We start from the raw sequence: 23620 nt of genomic DNA, 5'->3' as shown, positions 1-23620 counted from the left end.
CGGCTAGGCAGGCTCTAGTCAACGGTTAGGCAGGCTCTAGCCAACGGCTAGGCAGGCTCTAGCCAACGGCTAGGCAGGCTCTAGCCAACGGCTAGGCAGGCTCTAGCCAACGGCCAGGCAGGCTCTAGCCAACGGCCAGGCAGGCTCTAGCCAACGGCCAGGCAGGCTCTAGCCAACGGCCAGGCAGGCTCTAGCCAACGGCCAGGCAGGCTCTAGCCAACGGCCAGGCAGGCTCTAGCCAACGGCCAGGCAGGCTCTAGTCAACGGCCAGGCAGGCTCTAGTCAACGGCTAGGCAGGCTCAGGACGTCATCCACCACTTTACAATGTGAGCTTGAGGCAATATAACTGTTTGAAACCTGAATAATTTACTTCACTTCAAAGAATGAGTCATGTCTTACCTTGCTTCAAAGTAGCCTAGCCAAAATTCTGCCCTAGAATTGTTGAGGCATTCTTTTAGAAAATACTTCCTTGTGCCATTAACCAGCATTTCTCTCCTGTTTTATTGGTTTTCATATAAACTTCCTTCGTTGTCCAGAAGCCAAAGGCACAATCCTAGTCATATTAGTAACCCATCCTAGTTGTTGCTATTAGATCCCCCCTCTTTCTATGTTTGGAACCGTTTGCATTAGGTGTGCTGTTTAGAATAGTGTTTTCCCACAAATTGTATTTTGGCAAATGTAGGTTTTATTGGCTGCTTCATTAAAGCAGTTGAATGTTCAATAACAGGCTATATATAGCCTTTTGACTGGAAGACCATAGGCTTACTATTGTTGCATGTGTTCATTCAGCTCAAAGAAAAATGTCTGTTTCTTGAATGCATGCATAGTATTTTCTGTTGGTCACGTCATTTTACTGTTAGGAAAAAATATAACCGTTTGTTGTCCGGTTAAGGAGGGTTGGTTAGTCGGAAGCAGAATTGACCAAAATGTGCATCTCTAATTGGTACTATTTCCAGTACTAGCACCTGATTCCTGACGGATGGATTGGAACACACTGCACTTAGTTCCATACAAACACTGTCAACCATTAAACATGACTCTCCCTCTCCTGAACTCACTACTCTGACTGTCCTTCCCCCCCTGCCGTCCTCCCCCTCATCTCCCCCAATGCAGGTAGAGATCCACGAGGATTTCATCCAGTCATGTTTCGACCGTCTGAAGGCGTCGTACGATACGCTCTGTGTTCTGGAAGGGGACAAGGACAGCATCAACTGTGCCCGGCAGGAGGCCATCCGCATGGTCCGCGTGCTCACTGTGCTCAAGGAGTACATCAACGAGTGTGACAGTGACTACCATGAGGAGAGGACCATACTGCCCATGTCCAGGTGGGGGAGGGGACGGACCTATTGTCCTGATAAATGTTTTCCTGTTTTGTCTTGACCCCTCTCTTTCCATATATCTGTCCTTTTCTGCTCTCTCTCATTTTTATACATTTAGATAATTACTGAGACTTTGTTCAAAAATGTCTGTGCCAGGCTCGTATGTGTCTCTGAATGGATATCATGTTTATTGATCTGACAGAGGTGGGGGTATTGCCATATTCATAAAGAACTTGAATGTTGCTGTCTGTATTACCACCTCTATGCCCAATACATTTGAGTGTCTTGTCCTAGATATGGACTTTGGGAATAATGCCAAACTAACATTAGTGGGAGTTTATTGCCCTCCCAACTGCCCTTAGCAAATTGTCTGACTTGCTGTGCTGACATCTGCGGGACACCTTTAGTCATATTGAGTTAACTTGACACCATCAGATATCACAGTTTCCTGCTAAATCTGTTTTAATATTGTGTCATTTTTAACCTGGATTGGTTGATTCCAGTATCAGATAGACTGGAGGATATTTATACTGAGCTAAATTTAACTCCACTGATAACTAAACCATACCACCCCAATTTAAAACACCCTGAAAAATCGACTCTCTTGGATATCATTCTGACCAACTCCCCTCATAAGTATACAGCCAATGGAATCTTTGCTAACAAGCTCAGTGACTGTTGTCCCATTGCATGTATTAGAGATACTAACTAAGCTACTTAAATCGTGTCTACGCATTATTACAAAGATACATTTTAGAATTTTCAATGAGTAACATTTCCTGTATGACTTGGAGTTATGTCCTCTATCTCTGATTCAAATCAGGCCCTTAAATGTTTTACCTCTCTGTTGCACATAAGAATGCCCCATATAAAAGATTAAGAGTAAAGGACAGATCTAACCCATGGTTCACGCATTAATTGTCTGAAAGATTTCATGAAAGAAACTTAGCTTGGGCTAAGGTTAGATTGACTGATTCTGCCTCTACTTCTCAAATGTCTGAAGGACTGCCAATCAGATGTCAGTCTTAGGTTAGAAAAGCAGTCAACATACTTAATGAATTGTGTATCTTAGAGTGGTGGAAATCCAGCTAAATTTTGGAAAGTGGTCAAATCTTTTGATTTGGTACCATAACAGATAAAAATGACATTGGTTGTGCTAAGACCTGGAAGGCCGTGCATGTCCTCCCCCTTTACAAAAGTGGAGAACCTTCTGACCTAGATAACTACTGCCCAATTTCTAATATTACAACCACTGGCAAACTCTCAGCTAAGACCTTTTTTCACTTCAAATTGTATTGTTAATGTGCACCAGTCTGGTTTTAGGTCTGGACATAGCACTGTTTCAGCAGCTCTGCTTGTCTTAAATTATATAATAAATTGCTTAGATCATAGGAATCACTGTGCTGCCATATTTGTAGACCTATCTAAGGCCTTTGATACTGTCGACCATCCTCCCCTACTCATTCAAAGATTGTCTGAAATTGGCCACGACCAGGTGTCTTGCAGGTAGTTTTGGAACTACATGTCAGACAGGAAACTGTGATTTCTGATGGGGTCAAGTTACCTCAATATGACTAAAGGTGTCCCGCAGGTGTCAATTTGGGACCTGTCCTTTTGACTATTTATATAAATATTGGTCTATCTGCAAAAACCTGTAACATTCATCTGTATGTATGCTGATGACCTTGTTATTTACGCTTTTGTCCCCTATGTTCTAGCTGCAATCTGATTTTGTTGCCTTACAAAAAGTTGATGTCGATTTTAAAATGAGTACTTCATGTGGGGAAAAACAACTAAATGTATGCTGTTTTCTAACTCTCATAGAAATATATTTCAGATGGGTTACAAATGTATGCATTGGATGGGTGTTTCAGCAAGCACGTTCCCGCCTATAAATATATGTGCTTTTGAATTGACAATTTGCCATTTAAAAAACATACCGATGGGCAAGTGAAGAAGCTGACATTTTTAAAGTAGGCTTTAAAAAAACATTATTTAAAAAAAATAGATCATGCCTCTCCCTAAACAGCAGGAAGCAGATTGTACAGTCAACTTTACTGCCAGTTCATGACTATCTTTTATCATAGTGCACTTCGCTTTATCACAGTTTACAGTTTTAGAACGCATCACTGCATCCTGTATCAAAAGGATGACTGGTCCTCATTAAAATCCCATAGATGTCTTCATTACTCCCTTTTTGTTTATAAAGCGCTACTACACAAGCTTCCTACCTACCTCACTTCACTGTTAAAATAAATAAAAAATGAGACCCCAAACCCGTTCACAGGGATGGTTAACTCTCCAAGTTTCACTAGTGCGTACCGTTCTAGGTTTATCCGCTTTCAGTTTTAGTGCTGTCCCCACTCTTGGACTAGCTTACAAAGTTCCTACATCTTGACACCCTGGTCCCTCTAGGGAAGTGTAGAACTTTAATATTGAATGAGAATTGTCACTGTTTGGGTTAAATAATTGCGTTTGTGGTATTAATAATAATAATAATAATATATGCCATTTAGCTGACGCTTTTATCCAAAGTGACTTACAGTCATGTGTGCATACATTCTACGTATGGGTGGTCCCGGGAATCGAACCCACTACCCTGGCGTTACAAGCGCCATGCTCTACCAACTGAGCCACAGAAGGACCACATTTTGAAGCTCTCATGTTGATTTTGTCATTTGTATTTTATTTATACTGATTATTTTGAGTTTGTTGTGTTGTCCTTCGGGCACCTTTTTATAAATGAGACCCTTGTCTCAATGGGTTCCCCTGAATAAATATAAGTTCAACAAAAATCTCCTCTCTCTTCTCTCAGGGCGTTTCGGGGGAAGCACATCACGTTGATTGTGCGTTTCCCTAACCAGGGCCGTCAGGTGGATGACCTGGACATCTGGTCTCACACCAACGACACCATTGGCTCAGTGCGCCGCGGTATCCTCACACGCATCAAGGCCAACGCCACGCACACCAAGATAGAGCTCTTCATTGGCGGGGAGGTTGTTGACCCAGCCGACGACAGGAAGCTGATTGGCCAGCTCAACCTGAAAGACAAAACGGTGAGCGCAATGAGCCATGTTTTGATGAGTCACAAGTGCATTTTTTCTTTGACTATTTATACGGAATGGTTTGTCTGTCTTTATATTCTCCCGTGTTTGTGTGTGTGTGTAGTTGATCACAGCCAAGCTGACCCAGGTGAGTGCCAACATGCCCTCCAGCCCAGACAGCTCCTCGGACTCTTCCACTGGCTCACCGGGTAACCATGGCAACCACTTCAGCGAAGGGCCCAACCCCGAGGTGGAGAGCTGTCTCCCTGGAGTGGTGAGTGAATTTTAAACACACACACACACACACACACACACACACACACACACACACACACACACACACACACACACACACACACACACAGCTGTCTCCCTGGAGTGGTGAGTGAATGTTAAACACAGACACACAAACACACATACTCACAGCTGCTTCCACCGGAGTGGCGCGTCGTTTTCTCGTCAGTCACCGTTACTTGGGAAGGGTGCCCAGCTCTCTTGGTCCCTGCCTAGAAGACAATTTTATAGGAAAGCATCCAGATAGTAGAAAGACTGCATTGTCAAAATGTCATATTCAACTACAGCGACTCTGCAGTTTTTCTCCCACTGTTTTCTAGTCCACAGTCCACACTTGGAACTACTGTCATCAAAACAAGTTTGTCTCAAAAAAAGATGGATGTCTGGCCTAGCGATGCATGATCGCAGATGAGTAACCCCTTGTCTCATCTCCCTGGACTCGCTCTGTCTTCAGATCATGTCTCTCCACCTGCGCTACGTCTCCTTCCTGTGGCAGGTAGCAGACCTGGGCTGTAGCCCCAACATGCCTCTGCTACGAGACGGAGCCAGAGTACTGATGAAGCTGATGCCTCCAGGTACAGTACTCTCTGTGGTACATGTGGGCCGTGCCTTTGTTCTCCACCCTTCTCCCCAATTGTGCACTTGCAAATTCCCCGTCATGAATAAAATAAAAAAATAGTGCTTTATAGAGAGTTTTCCAACATTGTTAAATCTACAATGGGAAGCGTGCAAGTGCACATTTCAGGAGAAGGTTGGCGAATTGGGATGTAGCCGTAGATAGGTTTCTCTCATGACAATGCTATATTTTTCTGAAAGATTTTTACCAAGCCTGCACGGGTGGATAAATGTGAGATGTGTATATGACCGATATACAGGTAACTAATCAAAAATAAAGGAAACATCAATTGAGTGTCTTAATAGGGGTCACCATGAGCCACCAGAACAGCTTCAATGTGCCTGGAACTCTATTGGATATATGCAACACCATTCTTTGCACAAGAAATACCATAATTTGTTGTTTTGTTGATTGTTGTGGGCGCCGCTCCAGAATCTCCCATAAGTGTTCAATTGGGTTGAGATCTGGTGACTGAGACACACACACACTGTAAACCCACTTATGATCCTTTGAGAATCCTCTTTCAAAGTCACTGTGATCTCTTCTAGTCTTGATGGACAAAATGTCTCACTCACCGGCAAGTTTATTAGGTACACACATCTAGTACCGGTCCAGACCTCCAGAGCAGCCTGAATTCTTCAGAAAGGTTCCACAGGCATGTTGGTCCAATTGCTGCAGATTGGACGGTGGTACATTCTGTGACCAGCCCGTTCCATGTCATCCCATAGATGCTCTATTGGGTTGAGGTCTAGAGACTGACCAGGCCACTCAAGTAAACTGAACTTACTGTCATGTTTCAGGAAATGTTTTTCAAGTCCTCATTTGTCCAGTGTTGGTGATCGCGTGCCCACGGGAGCCGCTTCTTGTTTTTAGCTGATAGGTGTGGAACCCGGTGTGGTCGTTTGCTGCAGTTGCCCATCCGTGACACAGACCGTCGAGTTGTGTGTTCTGAGATGCCGTTTCTCACAACGCTGTTGTACTGAGCCGTTATTTGTCTGTTCGTGGTTCGCCTGTTAGCTTGCAAGATTCTTGCCATTCTCCTTCGACCCCCACCCTCCATCAGTGAGCTGTTTTTGCCCACAGTACTGCTGTTTACTGAATATGTTTAGTTTGTTTTACCATTCCCTGTAAACCCTAGACACTGTTGTGGGTGAAATGCCCAGGTGGGCAGCCGTTTCGGAGATACTGGATCCTGCGCGTCTGGCACCGACAATCATACCGCTCTCAAAGTTGCTTAGGTCACTCGTTTTGCCCATTCTAACGTTCAATCGAAATGTAACTGAATGCCTCGAAGCCGGTCTGCCTGCTTTATATAGCTAACCATGGCTACGGTACTCACTGTCTGTAGGAGCGATCCATTTTCCTAAACGGGGTGGTGTACCTAATAAACTGGTCAGTGAGTGTACGGTATAGAACCTGTTGATTGTGGAGATGACCGTACAGTATAGAACCTGTTGATGTTTTGTGGAGATGACCGTACAGTATAGAACCTGTTGATGTTTTGTGGAGATGACCGTACAGTATAGAACCTGTTGATGTTTTCTGGAGATGACCGTACAGTATAGAACCTGTTGATGTTTTATGTAGATAACAGTACCGTGGAGAACCTGCGGGGTGTATGTCTGGACCATGCCAAGCTGGGAGAGAACGGCCTCAGCCCAACACTGGACTCACGCTTCTTTGGCCCCTCGCCATCACAAGTCCTCTACCTCATAGAGGTGGGTTTCATTCTGTGTGTGTGTGTGTAGTCGTTGCCGATTTTGACTGTCACATCATTACCATAGCAGGTGGTCTGCACTTTGCTCTCTGTTGACCAGTTCCACTGTGCATGTATATCTCTCTTCCCATCCCCTCCTCAGGTGGTGTATGCCCTGCTCATGCCAGCCAGCTCCACATTGGGTGAGGACGCCAGCGACTTCCAGTACAACTTCCTGAAGAGTGGCGGGCTACCGCTGGTACTGAGCATGCTCACGCGGAACAACTTCCTGCCGTCGGCCGACATGGAGACGCGGCGAGGGGCATACCTCAACGCTCTTAAGATCGGCAAACTGCTGCTCACCGCTGTTGGGTTCGGACACGTCAAAGCTGTGGCCGAGGCTTGCCAGCCCAACGCTGAGGGGCCCACACCCATCTCACCGGTTAGTTAGTTAGTTACTCAGTTATACGCACACACACATACAAACACATGCGTCTGAACTAGGATTGTGACAGCCATGTTGATGTTAAACATCCTCTCTCCCTTCAGATTAACCAGGCCACTCACGACCAGGCTTTGGTCCTCCAGAGTGCCCTGCAGAACCTCCCCAACCCTGCCTCTGAGTGCATGCTCCGCAATGTAGCTATACGCCTGGCCCAACAGATCTCTGACGAGGTTAGAGGGGAAGGGAGGGAGGGAGGGACTGAAGAGAAAGCATAATAAGAAATAGAGAGACATGTTGCTATGTTATTTACTGTAATATCTCCTCTAATTTAAGTCTTTCCCCATCCCTCCCAGAACTTCTTCCAGGCGTCGAAGTACATCCCTGAGATCTGTGTGATCCGGGCAGTGCAGAAGATAGCATGGGCTTCAGGCTGTGGCACCATACAGTTGGTCTTCAGCTCCAATGAAGAGATCAGCAAAATCTATGAGAAGGTACCTACTTGTGCGGCTGCTTATTGCTCCACCATCAGTCCATTGATTGATGTCTGCTTTTATTTTGGTTTCAACCTGAGGATATTGGAGTGTGCAGATACATTGTTGTGGGGTGGTGCGTGTTTATTTGTATTGACACAAGTGTTTGTTGTCACTGTATCTTCTTCCTTGATACAAGGTTGGTGTTTTATGTTTGGCCTGTACAGTCACAGATCTGTTTGTTGTGTTTGGCCTGTACAGTCACAGATCTGTTTGTTGTGTTTGGCCTGTACAGTCACAGATCTGTTTGTTGTGTTTGGCCTGTACAGTCACAGATCTGTTTGTTGTGTTTGGCCTGTACAGTCACAGATCTGTTTGTTGTGTTTGGCCTGTACAGTCACAGATCTGTTTGTTGTGTTTGGCCTGTACAGTCACAGATCTGTTTGTTGTGTTTGGCCTGTACAGTCACAGATCTGTTTGTTGTGTTTGGCCTGTTGTTTTCCTGTGACATCGGGTGCTGTAGGTGTCACCGCTGTTGGGTTCGGACACTAGTTAGCTGGGTGCGCTGTTGCCTTCTTCACCATGTTGTCTGTGTGGGTGGACCATTTCAGTTTGTCCGTGATGTGTACACAGCGGAACTTCTCTTTCCACCTTCTCCACTACTGTCCCGTCGATGTGGATGGGGGGATGCTCCTTCTGCTGTTTCCTGAACTCCACGATCGTCTCGTTTGTTTAGTTGACGTTGAGTGTGAGGTTATTTTCCTGACACCACACTCTTGAGGGCTAGAGGTCGACCGATTTAATCGGAATGGCCGAATCATTCGGGCCGATTTCAAGTTTTCTTAACAATCGGAAATCTGTATTTTTGGACAACGATTTGGCCGATATTATTATATATATTTTTTTTTACACCTTTATTTAACTAGGAAAGTCAGTGAAGAACACATTCTTATTTTCAATGACTGCCTAGCAACGGTGGGTTCAGGGTCAGAATGACAGATTTTTACCTTGTCAGCTCGGGGGATTGAATCTTGCAATCTTAGTTATCTATTTCCAACGTTCTAACCACCTGCCTTACATTGCACTCCATGAGGAGCCTGCCTGTTACGCGAATGACGTAAGAAGCTAAGGTTAGTTGCTAGCTAGCATTAAACGTATCATATAAAAAACAATCAATCAATCATAATCACTAGTTAACTGCATATGGTTGATGATATTACTAGTTTATCTAGCGTGTCCTGCGTTGCATATAATCGATGCAACGCAGGGGGATTATTATTTATTATTTAACAAAAGCTAATTTGTGAAAAAATAACAATCGTTGCACCATAACCATAAACACCAATGCCTTCCTTGCATATTTGCATACTTGCATATTTAGCTAAAAGAAATCCAGGTTAGCAGGCAATATTAACCAGGTGAAATTGTGTCACTTCTCTTGCGTTCATTGCACGCAGAGTCATGGTATATGCAACAGTTTGGGCCGCCAGGCTCGTTGCGAACTAATTTGCCAGAATTTTACGTAATTATGACATAACATTGAAGGTTGTACAATGTAGCAGGAATATTTAGACTTAGGGATGCCACCCGTTAGATAAAATACCGAACGGTTCCGTATTTCACTGAAATGATAGTTTCTGGATTCGACCATATTAATGACCAAAGGCTCGTATTTCTGTCTGTTATTATGTTATAAAGTTTATGATTTGATATTTGATAGAGCCGTCTGACTGAGCGATGGTAGGCAGCAGCAGGCTCGTAAGCATTCATTCAAACAGCACTTTCATGCGTTATGCCAGCAGCTCTTCGCTGTGCTTCAAGCATTGCGCTGTTTATGACTTCAAGCCTATCAACTCCCGAGATGAAGCTGTTGTAACCGATGTGAAATTGCTAGCTAGTTAGCTGGGTGCGTGCTAGTAGCGTTTCAAACGTCACTCGCTCTGAGACTTGGAGTAGTTGTTCCCCTTGCCCTGCATGGGAGGCTGTTGTCGATGTGTTTCTGGGTCGAGCCCAGGTAGGTGCGAGGAGAGGGACCGAAGCTATACTGTTACACTGGCAATACTAAAGTGCCTATAAGAACATCCAATAGTCAAAGGTATATGAAATACAAATGGTATAGAGAGAGAGAGTCCTAAAAATACAATATTAACTACAACCTAAAAACCTCTTACCTTGGAATATTGAAGTCTCATGTTAAAAGGAACCACCAAATTTCATATGTTCTCATGTTCTGAACAAGGAACGTAAACATTTGCATTTTTATATGGCACATTATGCACTTTTACTTTCTTCTCCAACACTTTTGTTTTTGCATTATTTAAACCAAATTGAACATGTTTCATTATTTATTTGAGGCTAAATGGATGTGTATTGATATATTATATTAAGTTAAAATAAGTGTTCATTCAGTATTGTTGTAATTGTCATTATTACAAATAAATAAATAAAAAGCAGCAGATTTTAATCGGTATCGGCCTTACTTTTGGGTCCTCCAATAATCGGTCGACCTCTACTGAGGGCCCTCACCTCCTCCCTGTAGGCCATCTTGTCGTTGTTGGTAATCAAGTCTACCACTGTAGTGTCGTCTGCAAATTTGATGATTGAGTTGGAGTTGTGCATGGCCACACAGTCATGGGTGAACAGGGAGTACAGGATAGGGCTGAGAACGCAACCTTGTGGGGCCCCAGTGTTGAGGATCAGCGGGGTGGAGATGTTGTTACCTACCCTCACCACCTGGGGGTGGCCCGTCAGGAAGTCCAGGACCCAGTTGCACAGGGCAGAGTCGAGACCCAGGGTCTCGAGCTTAATGATGTGCTTGGAGGGTACTATGGTGTTAAATGCTGAGCTGTAGTCGATGACCAGCATTCCTACATATGTATTTCTCTTGTCCAGGTGGGTTAGGGCAGAGTGCAGTGTGGTTGCGATTGCGGCGTCTGTGGACCTATTGGAGCGGTAAGCAAATTGGAGTGGGTCTAGGGTGTCGGGTAGGGTGTCGGTGATATGATCCTTGACTAGTCTCTCAAAGCACTTCATGATGACGGAGGTGAGTGCTACGAGGCGACAGTAATTTAGCTCAGTTAACTTAGCTTTCTTGGTAACTGGAACAATGTTGGCCCTCTTGAAGCATGTGGGAACAGCAGACTGGGATAAGGATTGATTGAATATGTCCGTAAACACACAAGCCAGCTGGTCTGCGCATGCTCTGAGGACGCGGCAGAGGATGCCGTCTGGGCCGGCAGCCTTGCGAGGGTTACCACATTAAATGCTTTAGTCACGTTGGCTGAGGTGAAGGAGAGCCCGCAGGTTTTGGTAGCGGGCCGTGTCGTTGGCACTGTATTGACCTCAAAGCGAGCAACGAAGTTGTTTAGTTTGTCTGGGATCATGACATCATGGTCCGCAACGGGGCTGGTTTTTCTTTTGTAGTCCGTGATTGACTGTAGACCCTGCCACATACCTCTCGTGTCTGAGCCGTTGAATTGCGACTACTTTGTCTCTATACTGACGCTTAGCTCGTTTGATTGCCTTGCGGAGGGAATAGCTACACTGTTTGTGTTCGGTCATGTTTCCGGTCGCCTTGCCCTGATTTAAAAGCAGGGGTTTGCGCTTTCAGTTTTGCACGAATGCTGCCATCAATTCACGGTTTCTGGTTGGGGAAGGTTTTACAGTCACAGATCTTTTTGTTTGGCCTGTACAGTCACAGTTAAGTGTTTGTTTGTCGTACTAGTGGGATGATTGTGTGTGTGTGTACTCGTTTGGTGCTTACTGAACTGACTAATAGGTTGATTATGTGCACTGTGCACCTGCTGCCTATCTCCTGAAATACAGAGAAGTGGTTTGTGTTTTGTAAACTCACAGCGGTGTGTGTGTGTGTGTGTATTCTCCCCCTCTACAGACGGACGTGGTTAAGGAGCCGGACGGGGAGGATGAGCAGGTGTGCTGTGAGGCCCTGGAGGTCATGACCCTGTGTTTCGCCCTGCTGCCCACCGCTCTGGACACACTCAGTAAGGAGAAGGCCTGGCAGACCTTCATCATAGACCTGCTACTGCACTGCCACAGCAAGTATGTCCCCCCCCCCCCTGCTGTCTGTCTGTCTTGACTTTCTGTCGAGCAGATGTTTTAGCGTTGAGCTGGAACAAAAGCCTGCCAATCCTCAAGGATGTTTGCCACTGGTTTACTACAGTGGTTTTTGTCTAACTGCTTTGTGTAGTGGATGAGCATGTGTCTATGGTAATAATGGTCCTCTCTGATCTGTCCTCAGGTCAGTTTGTAGATTGATAGGTCAGTTTGTAGATTGATGGATTAGTTTATCTGTGGATTAATTGTGTTCTCTGATCTATTTCCAGGTCAGTTCGTCAGATGGCCCAGGAGCAGTTCTTCCTTATGGCCACCAGGTGCTGCATGGGCCACCGACCCCTCCTCTTCTTCATCACCCTCCTCTTCACTGTGCTGGGGGTACGTAGCCGCACCTCTCTCTTCACTATGCTGGGGGTACGTAGCCGCACCTCTCTCTTCACTGTGCTGGGGGTACGTAGCCACCTCTCTCTTCACTGTGCTGGGGGTACGTAGCCACCTCTCTCTTCACTGTGCTGGGGGTACGTAGCCACCTCTCTCTTCACTGTGCTGGGGGTACGTAGCCGCACCTCTCTTCACTGTGCTGGGGGTACGTAGCCACCTCTCTCTTCACTGTGCTGGGGGTACGTAGCCGCACCTCTCTCTTACATGAGTGCTTTGAAATGTTCATTATGATCGCTGCAATTATGGCCCTGTTAAAATAGATTGAATGTACCCTTACTGCCTTAATTCGTTGAAGTAACTCCCAAATAATAATAATAATAAGAAAAGCTTCTATCATAGCTTTCACCTATCAGTGATCACTTCAAATGAAGGGGAGGATGGAGGTGTTTAGAAAGCTGTTCCTTGGTTTTCCTGGCGTTTCAACAGCTTTTTGAAGCGCAATGGAAGGCAATTAACTTCTCTGATAGAAAACGGCCTATGTGGCATCGATATTAGTCAAACATTTATTCTAGTGTAAATTTACTGGTGTAGTAAAGTCATTCTCGTCAAAAACTGAACTTTGTAAGTGAGTTTGTCATGACTTGCTTGAGGGTTGTGTTTTGATTTCGTCAATGCTCACTTGCCCGCTAACACGACACACAGACAGACAGTGAGACAGACCTGCCCAGCAGATCTGACTTTGTTTACATAAGACGTTTCACATTTTTTTACTTGAAAAATACTGCACCAAACACCTTAGCTAGATGTAATATTGTGTAACTAAAACCTCCTTGGCAAAAACATCAATATTTAATTAGATTTCTCGAGTTATCTTAGATTCATTTTTGAGGAAGTAATACCAGCTTTATTCCAATTTTAATATGGTAATGTTTTCAGTGTATTTTATTTATTTTTATTTCACCTTTATTTAACCAGGGGGGCTAGTTGAGACCAAGTTCTCATTTACAACTGTGACCTGGCCAAGATGAAGCATAGCCGTGTGAACAGACAACACAGAGTTACACATGGAGTAAACAAGTCAATACACAGTAGAAAAAAAGAAAAGAGAAAAAAAGAGTCTATATACGTTGTGTGCAAAAGGAATGACGAGGTAGGCGAATAATTACAATTTAGCAGATTAACACTGGAGTGATAAATTATCAGATGGTCATGTACAGGTAGAGATACTGGTGTGCAAAAGCGCAGAGAAGTAAATAAATAAAAACAGTATGGGGATGAGGTAGGTAAATTGGGTGGGCTATTTACCGATGGTCTATGTACAGTGTAGACTTAAATTACCAAAAATATAAAGTATGCAGAAAAGATAGGTCTTATCTTTTTTTTATAAGGTCATCTTTGAGAGTGAACAATCATAGCTCGACAATTCTAAAATCCAAAAGATTATGCATTGAGATATTTTTTGTCATAACATGGAGTCCCCATTGTTTTTGTAATGATGTGTGAGTCACTCAGCATAAGAACACTCGCAAAATGTGTTGAATTGCAGGAAATTCACTTTAAATCTGCAAATGTTCTCTCAGCCCCATGGCAAAATGTGTATAATTGCAGGAAACTAGCTTTAAAACAGCAGTATTTTGTCTCTGCGGCCAAGAGGGCCTCAAAAAGTCTAGGTCGGTGACCACACCCTTGGCCACGCCTAGGGCTTTTACAGGTATCGTATTACCGCCACACTGACGGTCACGAATCATGACTTCAGTCAAATTCCACATGATCGTTTAGTCACGGTAATTGGTTTTCTCCAAGCTCTGATGCTGCTGATGGTCATTAGTAGCCTACCAAACTTTAACTGCCTGGTACTCGGAACTCTATTGTCCCTCTAATCACTTTGATGTCAATGCAAATGTAATCAAACTTCTAATCAAACACGTCATGAAAGCTCATGTTGCTCAACATTTCTATAGGCTATGCAATTGCATGAGAAAACAGTGATGGCCTCTATTAAAAATAGGAGAATTCTATCAGCTTTCTGCAGGCTAGGCCTACTGTATTTATTTCTCAACTTTCCTAATATTAAGTACATTGCTTCTCTTTACAACAGTAGCCCACCTGGCTGGCATGAAAATTAACCATGGGAAAGCCGCCTCCATAAGGTATTTGAGTGCATAGATTATGTGTATTTTTTCCCCCCTGCCCGTTTCGAGACAGGTGCATGATAATGGTCCATTCTAAATCTAAACAAATGTCACACATATTATTTAGTATATGTACAGACAAGATTACATCAAGAATAGGCTAATATTGTCACACATCAGACTATCACTTATAAATGATATATAACTTGTGAATGATGCCCAGCGTGTGTGCAGTAAGGCAAGAAACAGCAAATGCATTATTATTTTTTACTTTTTCAAATAATAGTCGCACATCTCAGGTAGCCTAGCCCATAGCCTTATATGTTTTGATAAGGTTTGTATCACAACTAAAGTGACCAAGTAAATCAATTCTTAAATTGGAGCACATTAATCCGCATTACAACAGGTGTAAAACCTAACTGGCATACATGCGCAGCAAGTGAGTTTCAAGTTTGGGGGAAGATAATTTTCACCATAAAAATGCACCTTAATAATAATAATAAAAGCATTTCATGGATAATTGCATTTGCGTTCATTTTTGAGAATGGTGTTTTCCCGCTAATGGAACATTTGTGCTTATAGCCTACTGCCGTGTGTGCATTGCTCGGTTTATAATGTGAAGAAATAAACTATTAGGCTATCAACATTTTAAGATAAATGTTCTAATCTGTTGCATCAGCCACATTGCTTAAAGTTTTTTCTGATGTGAATGGTTGTATTAATTTGGTTGATTCATTTGGGATGTTTGGAATATTTTGTGCACAGAATAGAATAAGTTAACTCTAGTGGTGGTCCTTCTGTAGCTCAGTTGGTAGAGCATGGCGCTTGTAACGCCAGGGTAGTGGGTTCGATTCCCAGGGCCACCCATACGTAGAATGTATGCACACATGACTGTAAGTCGCTTTGGATAAAAGCGTCTGCTAAATGGCATTTGTTATTATTATTATTATTATATTAACTCTTGTACTTTGGGGGATAGTAGAGTGCTTTTGCTGTTCGTTAGGCCTACTCATCTTGTTGGCTGACGAAAAGTAAAGATGGACAGTTCTTCCAATGTTTTCAATATGCCCCTCAGAATTGGATAAGGGCATGTCGGTCTTAACTTGTAGCCTCTGAGAAAGACCAGATGACCTAAAAGGGGGATGCCGCCGGGAAATTTGAGGCATTATCAAGTGCTTGTCAATTTGTTAATGAGACTACATTTTCTTAATATCATGTTGTTTTTTGACCTGTCCAATACAAATAATGGATTCATTGTGAAGGTGTAGGCTATATTACATGGATTTATTATACTTTTTAAAATGTATATGTGCCTAAGGTCTGCATCAGTGCCAAGAGATGCTAAATGTGTTTTTTAATTCACCTTAAATTAGCGTGAGACTGGATGTTATTTGCTTGACGATCGCTTTATGACAAAATTTCAGGACCACCACAGCTCTAGCCATGCCCCCACCACGCCTCATTTTGATCCAGTCAACAACCTGCAAGTTAAAACGTGTAAAGCACTGCACTAATTAGGTGTCCTCCCACTCTCCCCAGAGTGGTTGAAAACGCGCTTTGGCAATGACATTTACACTTCCTTATGTTATAAAATACAATTTATCAAGAAGCACGTGATTCTTCGTGTCCTGAATCGTTCAGTGGGATCATTCTCTTAACAAGTCATTAACCTAACCTAATACATCCATTAAGCACTGAGTTCTGTTGACGGAGGTGCCGCTTTCTTGTTTAAACTTTGGAGGATTTTGCATTTTATGGTCATCGTATTCCAATTTCTTTCCCCATGGGTTGCAAAATAGTAAAATTAGCAAGACGCACGCTGAATTAAATGTAAAAAAGCTTGCAGTACGCTCAGTGTTCTGTTGAAATTTCACCGAGATGATAAGCTTGTTTTTGTAAGAAGTCCTCTGTTATTTTTTTTCAAACTCTGCTTTAATATGAACAGTGTGTACTAAAATATGAAAATACAAAATGTCACAATGATATCGATCTTATCTCTCTCTATATGTTGTTTTTATGTCCTCCGGATTTAAGAAAGATGACGAGTTCAGGTAGCCTTAAGTCTCTCACAGCATCCAGCATCGCTGACGCCATGATATTTTCCAGGTTTTTAACCACCTTTTGTCTCTGGCCTCCATTGATTTTAGTCCTTCCTACAAGGGTAAAAACTCCAAGAACTTTTGAACGGATTGTGATAGTGACATGAAGTTTGGACCATTTGGTTTTCCTAAAAGGACTATCTACACAATTAACATTATTTTACCTATTGGTTAATGGTGTTTTTGGCCTCCCGGGTGGCGCAGTGGGTTAAGGGTGCTGTACTGCAGCGCCAGCTGTGCCACCAGAGACCCTGAGTTCGCGCCCATGCTCTGTTGCGACCGGGAGGTCCGTGGGGCGACTCACAATTGGCCTAGCGTCGTCCGGGTTAGGGAAGGCTTGGCCGGTATCGCGCACCAGCGACTCCTGTGGCGGGCCGGGCGCAGTGCACGTTAACCAAGGTTGCCAGGTGCACAGTGTTTCCTCCGACACATTGGTGCGGCTGGCTTCCGGGTTGGATGGCGCTGTGTTAAGAAGCAGTGCGGCTTGGTTGGGTTGTGTATCGGAGGACGCATGACTTTCAACCGTCGTCTCTCCCGAGCCCGTACGGGAGTTGTTGCAATGAGACAAGATAGTAGCTACCTAAAACAATTGGATACCACGAAATTGGGGAGAAAAAGATATTTAAAAAAATATTTATAAAAGATTGATTGATTGGACACCCTATACTAATGTTAATTGACTTGTCTTCCAGAGCACAGCTAAAGAGCGGGCCAAGCATGCTGGGGACTACTTCACCCTGCTCAGGCACCTCCTGAACTACGCCTACAACAGCAACATCAACCTGCCCAACGCAGAGGTGTTGCTCAACAACGAGATCGACTGGCTGAAGAAGATCAGGGTACGACTACGTTGTTCAAACCTGACGTTGTGTAATAGTGAATAACCGCCCTGAGCTTTGTGTAGAGGTTAATGGCTGAGATTCTAGGCCTCGGTCAGAGCTTGGCTGTGTTCATTAGGGCACACAGCAGATGTTAATCAAAGGAAAACAAAAGCTAGCGGTTGGTATACGACAAGTCCATGTAGTCCCTCTGTTTGCTTTTGATTGGTGCTTAATGAATAGGACCCTGGTTGTGACGTTTCTGCGTGCATGTGTCGCATGTGTCTCTGCATGTGTGTGTGTCCCAGGATGAGGTGAAGAGGACAGGGGAGACGGGCGTTGAGGAGACCATCCTGGAGGGACACATCGGAGTTACGAAGGAGTTGCTGGCCTTCCAGACACCAGAGAAGAAGTACTACATCGGCTGTGAGAATGGAGGGGCCAACCTCATCAAGGTAGGCTGGCACATCCATTTTGTATTGAATTGAATCTTTCTACTTATTCAATGACATTAGTGGAGCCTGGAGGCTGAACTTGGCCCTTGACAACCAATATTTGATTTGACCCGCCAGAGGCTTCCAGCATGATCTTATGTGGTGATAAACAACGCTAAAACAACAAAAAATATTGATCTTCACATCTGAATGTGGCTGTAATAAATGTTGCAAGCCGTAAATGTTACTTTCTTACCCTGTTTTAACTCTGTCCCGATCTCTCTCTCTCCCTTCTCTCCAGGAGTTGATGGACGACTTCATCTTCCCAGCGTCTAACGTGTACCTGCAGTACATGAAGAGTGGGGAGTTCCCTACGGAGCAGGCCATCCCTGTCTGTAGCAGCCCCGCCTCCATCAACGCAGGCTTCGAGCTGCTGGTGGCTCTGTCAGTGAGCTGTGTCCGGAACCTCAAGCAGATCGTCAACATGCTCACTGACATGTACTACCTAGGTATTCATAGATTCATTGATTTTAATGATTTGTTTGCCCTGTACAGTGGAACCAATGGAAGCTCCAAGTGATGCCTACCTCTAAATATTTGAGACATTTGACCCAGGTCGTTGCCTCCCCTCCCCTGTCAGGTGTGAAGCCCAGATATAAATATTATTGTCGCTGTTTGATCAACAGGTTGTGAGGCTCTGACAGAGTGGGAGTATCTCCCTCCGGTGGGGCCGCGGCCCACTAAAGGCTTTGTGGGGCTGAAGAACGCTGGGGCCACCTGCTACATGAACTCAGTCATCCAGCAGCTTTACATGATCCCTCCCATCCGCGACGGAATCCTGGCGATCGAGGGCACCGGCACCGACGTGGACGATGACATGTCCGGCGACGAGAAGCAGGAGAGCGAGGTAACAAGGAACTGGTTTGGTCATCGGATTGATGTTTTAATTGTTGGTTGGTTGATCCGTGTTTCGTCTGCTTCATTTAAAAAACTGCAGTTGATACTGTCAGGCATTCATAGGTTAATCACAATATGAAATCAACTCCTTAGCTGAAACACTTTCATGGCACTGGATATGTGGGGTGTTTTCATTTACACACTATGTGTGGTTTGAAATGTTTTTCCCCATTGTGTCCTAATGAACAGGACCCAGCTTAACTCTGTGTCCCTCGGCCCCCTACAGAGTAACGCAGACCCGCGGGATGAGGTGTTTAGCTATAACCACCAGTTTGACGACAAGCCATCGCTCAGTAAGTCGGAGGACAGGAAGGAGTACAACATTGGGGTGCTGCGCCACCTACAGGTCATCTTTGGTCACCTGGCCTCCTCCAGACTGCAGTACTACGTACCCCGGGGCTTCTGGAAACAGTTCAGGTCAGTGGAGACTGGAGGGGAGCAATTGATTTACCTGGTTTGGGAGGAAAATGATGGGTCAAATATGTACCACTATGTTAAATCCGATCAAATACATGACCTACGCTGGATTTAGTTTTCCCTATACAATGGAACCAATGGTTTAGTCCCAAAAGTGCTACTCTCCACCTTTCTCTCATCTCCCGTCCCTCTCTCCCACCATCTCTTCTAACCTCACCCACTTAACTTCACCCCCTCCCCTCTTATAGGTTATGGGGTGAGCCGGTGAACCTGCGAGAGCAGCACGATGCCCTGGAGTTCTTCAACTCCCTAGTGGACAGTCTGGACGAGGCTCTGAAGGCCCTGGGTCACCCGGCCATGCTTAGCAAGGTGCTGGGGGGATCCTTCGCCGACCAGAAGATCTGCCAGGGGTGCCCACATAGGTAACAAACAAACCGCGCCTTAGGAAAATATCAGTTATAGTCATAATCTTAACCATGAGAGGGGATTATGTGAAACAGACTTGAGATCAGGTATAGGGGCAGCATGGACTAATCCTTATTGTTAGCGAACCTCAGGATAATTGATTTGAAAATGTCAATTTCTGCACAGAGGGAGATTGTTGTGGTTTAATTGGAGCTGGGCGATATGACATAACATTTTATATCTCGATTTGGGCGATTCACGATTTACAGTTTAAGTCGGAAGTTTACATACACTTAGGTTGGAATCGTTAACTCGTTTTTCAACCACAACAAATTTCTTGTAAACAAACTATAGTTTTGGCAAGTCGGTTAGGACATCTACTTTATGCACGACACAAGTCATTTTTCCAACAATTGTTTGGGGCGGCAGGGTAGCCTAGTGGTTAGAGTGTTGGACTAGTAACCGAAAGGTTGCAAGTTCGAATCCCCGAGCTGACAAGGTACAAATCTGTCGTTCTGCCCCTGAACAGGCAGTTAACCCACAGGCCGTCATTGAAAATAAGAATTTTTCTTAACTGACTTGCCTAGAGGTAAAAAAAAAAGGTAAAAAAAATTTAAAAAAAGATTATTTCACTTATAATTCACTGTATCATAATTCCAGTGGGTCAGAAATTTACATTAAGTTGACTGTTTGGAACAGCTTGGAAAATTCCAGAAACTGGTGTCATGGCTTTAGATGCTTCTGGTAGGCTAATTGACATCATTTGAGTCAATTGGAGGTGTACCTGTGGATGTATTTCAAGGCCTACCTTCAAACTCAGTGCCTCTTTGCTTAACAAAAAATTGTAGACCTCCACAAGTCTGGTTCATCCTTGGGAACAATTTCCAAATGCCTGAAGGTACCACGTTCATCTGTACAAACACCATGAGACCACGCAGCCGTCAAATCGCTCAGGAAGGAGATGCGCTCTGTCTCTTAGAGATGAACGTATTTTGGTGAGAAAAGTGCAAATCAATCCCAGAACAACAGCAAAAGGACCTAGTGAAGAGGGTGCAATAATATTTTTGGGGGTGCAATAATCACTGATCTGGCTCTCAAGTCTATGATAATGCACTTTTTTGTTACAAATTTATCTAGAACCATGCATAATGCACATTCACTTATAATAACTAACTTCTTGTAGCAGGTATTAGGCTATAGAAAATGAACACTGGTCTCATCAACAATCTCTCAAGTCCTCGTGCTAGTGATTAGCCAGCTAATCTTTAAGTTTAGCCAACTTGGCTCTATTTGCAAGATGACAAGGTTGAACAGTTGAGTTGTTATGAACATGCCCTTCTGTCTGTCTCCAACTGTTTGAAAAGCATGTTGGCCTGTCCACTTGGTTCAGAGTTTTAAATCAAGTGGCCTACCTTATTTCTCAGAATGAGAACGAGTTGCCAATTCCTTATGTAATTGTGTTTTATACTTATTGCACATTCATAAAACACAAACTAGACCGTCTGTCTAAAATGCTGCTAGCGACAAACTGAACATTCATTCTCCAGATTCAATGTTCATTTGTACTCTCGTTTAAGTAGTGTCTACTCTGCGTGCATTTTGAGTAGTTGAGACATAACTTGTTTAACCATACCCTTTTTAACTTCTCTATTACAGTAAAATAATGTCTCAATGTGTTCTGGTGTCCATATGACCAATTCTGTTGGACCAAACCTCAAATGCAAATAGCGAGTTGAAACCGCTTGTCAGAACAAACCGCTTGTCAGTTGTCGTGAGAGGCAGGGGAGGGGCTTGATGTGTGTGTGTGTGTAAACCATAGAAAAGAGGCACACTGAAATCTGTCCAAAATCAAGCCAATGCGTTTCTATGGGTTTATTTTGGACCTAAGCTTGTCGACCTGCCTTCACGCCTTTGGGACAACAACTCACAGTGTTAGTGCAGAGATTTGCATCTTGTCATTTATACAGATCTCTGGTGTAAATGGGAAGGTGCGGACAGCACAGAGGAGCGAAGGAGACGAGACCAAAAATACAACATGAGAACAAGCGGACATAAACGCTCAGAAAAATACAAAATAACAACCTTGATTCTTGCGATACAGGCATTTGGAATATCGCGCAAAAACATATGTTAGAACTAATCAAATTAATTTGATATATCGCCCAGCCCTAGGTTTAATGAGGCTGCTACAGTGTTGGTGATAACTTATGTGGATACTGTGTGTCTGTGCGTGTCTGTGCATGTGTGCGTGCTCCAGATATGAGTGTGAGGAGTCGTTCACCACTCTGAATGTAGACATCAGGAACCACCAGAACCTGTTGGACTCTATGGAGCAGTATGTCAAGGGAGACCTGCTGGAGGGAGCCAACGCATACCATTGTGAGAAGTGCAACAAGAAGGTGAGACAACTCACCTTGGCCTGATCAGTCAGCGACTTGAATGCTGATGTCTGTCTGAGCCGGAGATGGCTGACGTAACTGGGGTAGTCCTGCTCTGAAGCACACAGCTGTTTGATTGTTTAACTGTGGTAGGTCTACTGTGTAGCCTATTTCTGAACCACTCCAAATAATATATTCTAATCACATCTTTTTCCAACCAGCTACAGTGCATTCGCAAAGTATTCAGACCCTTTGACTTTTCCACATTTGGTTATGTTACAGCCTTATTCTAAAATGGATTAAATCGTTTTTCCCCTGTTATCAATCTAAACACTGCCCCATAATGACAAAGTGGAAAAACTGGTTTTTAGAAAGTTTTGTAAATGTATTAAAAATAAAAAAACTGATCACAATTAAGTAAGTATTCAGACCCTTTACTCAGTACTTTGTTGAAGCACCTTTGGCAGTGATTATATTCTCATGTCTTCTTGGGTATGACGCTACAAGCTTTGCACACCTGTATTTGGAGAGTTTCTCACATTCTTCTCTGCAGATCCTCTCAAGCTCTGTCAGGTTGGATGGGGAGTGTCGCTGCACAGCTATTTTCAGGTCTCTAGAGATGTTAAATTCCTTGCTCTGGCTTGGCAATTCAAGGACGTTCATAGTCTTGTCCCGAAGCCACTCCTGCGTTGTCTTGGCCCCAGTCTGAGGTCCTGAGAGCTCTGGAGCAGGTTTTCATCAAGTATCTCTCTGTACTTTGCTCTGTTCAGTTCATGGTCTCCCAGTCCCTGCCGCTGAAAAATATCCCCACAGCATGATGCTTCCACCAACATGCTTCACCGTAGGGATGGTGCCAGGTTACCTCCAGACGTGACGTTTGGCATTCAGGCCAACGAGTTCAGTCTTGGTTTCATCAGACCAGAGAATCTTGTTTCTCATTGTCTGAAAGTCCTTTATGTGCCTTTTGGCAAATGCCAAGAGAGGCTGTCATGTGCCTTTTTACTGAGGAATGGCTTCAGTCTGGCCATTCTACCATAAGGCCTGATTGGTGGAGTGCTGCATAGATGGGAGAACCTTCCAGAAGGACAACCATCTCCACAGAGGAACTCTGGAGCTCTCAGTGACCATCATTGCTCAGTTTGGCTGGGCGGCTAGCTCTAGGAATAGTCTTGGTGCTTCCAAACTTCTTTCATTTAAGAATGATGGAGGCCACTGTGTTCTTGGGGACCTTCAATGTGGCAGACATGTTTTGGTACCCTTCTCCACATCTGTCTCTCGACACAATTCCTTCGACCTCATGGTTTGGTTTTTGCTCTGACCTGCCCTGTCAACGGTGGGACCGTTATATAGACAGGTGTGTGCCTTCCAAATCATGTCCAATCAATTGATTTTACTAAAAGGTGGACTCCAATCACATTGTAGAATCATCTCAAGGATGCTCAATGGAAATAGGATGCATTTGAGCTCTTTGTGGAGTCTTCTAGCAAAGGGTTTGAATACTTATGTAAGTAAGGTATTTCTGTTTTTTATTTTGAATACATTTGCAGAACTTTTCTCCAAAAAATTGCTTTCTCATTATGGGGTGTTGTGTGTAGATTGAGTATTAAAAAAAATGGAATCAATTTTAGAATACGGCCATAA

The 23620-nt window shown here is 44.0% G+C and overlaps 1 protein-coding gene across 1 annotated transcript in view; it reads left to right on the top strand.

The window, feature by feature from the left end:
* The window catches only part of LOC118366724 (probable ubiquitin carboxyl-terminal hydrolase FAF-X), a 78095-nt gene that overhangs the window by 31960 nt on the left and 22515 nt on the right, over positions 1–23620 (top strand). Inside the window, 17 exon segments of the mRNA XM_035749327.2 lie at positions 1114–1325; positions 4135–4375; positions 4488–4637; positions 5112–5232; positions 6861–6991; positions 7133–7411; positions 7519–7644; positions 7768–7905; positions 11777–11943; positions 12228–12336; positions 17263–17409; positions 17697–17843; positions 18124–18331; positions 18509–18729; positions 19006–19196; positions 19445–19618; positions 21859–22000. Coding sequence (XP_035605220.2) covers positions 1114–1325; positions 4135–4375; positions 4488–4637; positions 5112–5232; positions 6861–6991; positions 7133–7411; positions 7519–7644; positions 7768–7905; positions 11777–11943; positions 12228–12336; positions 17263–17409; positions 17697–17843; positions 18124–18331; positions 18509–18729; positions 19006–19196; positions 19445–19618; positions 21859–22000 — 2904 coding nt within the window.

Source organism: Oncorhynchus keta, chromosome 34 (assembly GCF_023373465.1).
Source record: "Oncorhynchus keta strain PuntledgeMale-10-30-2019 chromosome 34, Oket_V2, whole genome shotgun sequence".
Lineage (NCBI taxonomy): Eukaryota > Metazoa > Chordata > Actinopteri > Salmoniformes > Salmonidae > Oncorhynchus > Oncorhynchus keta.
Note: the sequence above shows the minus strand (reverse complement) of the source record. Positions and strands in the feature narration are given on the sequence as shown.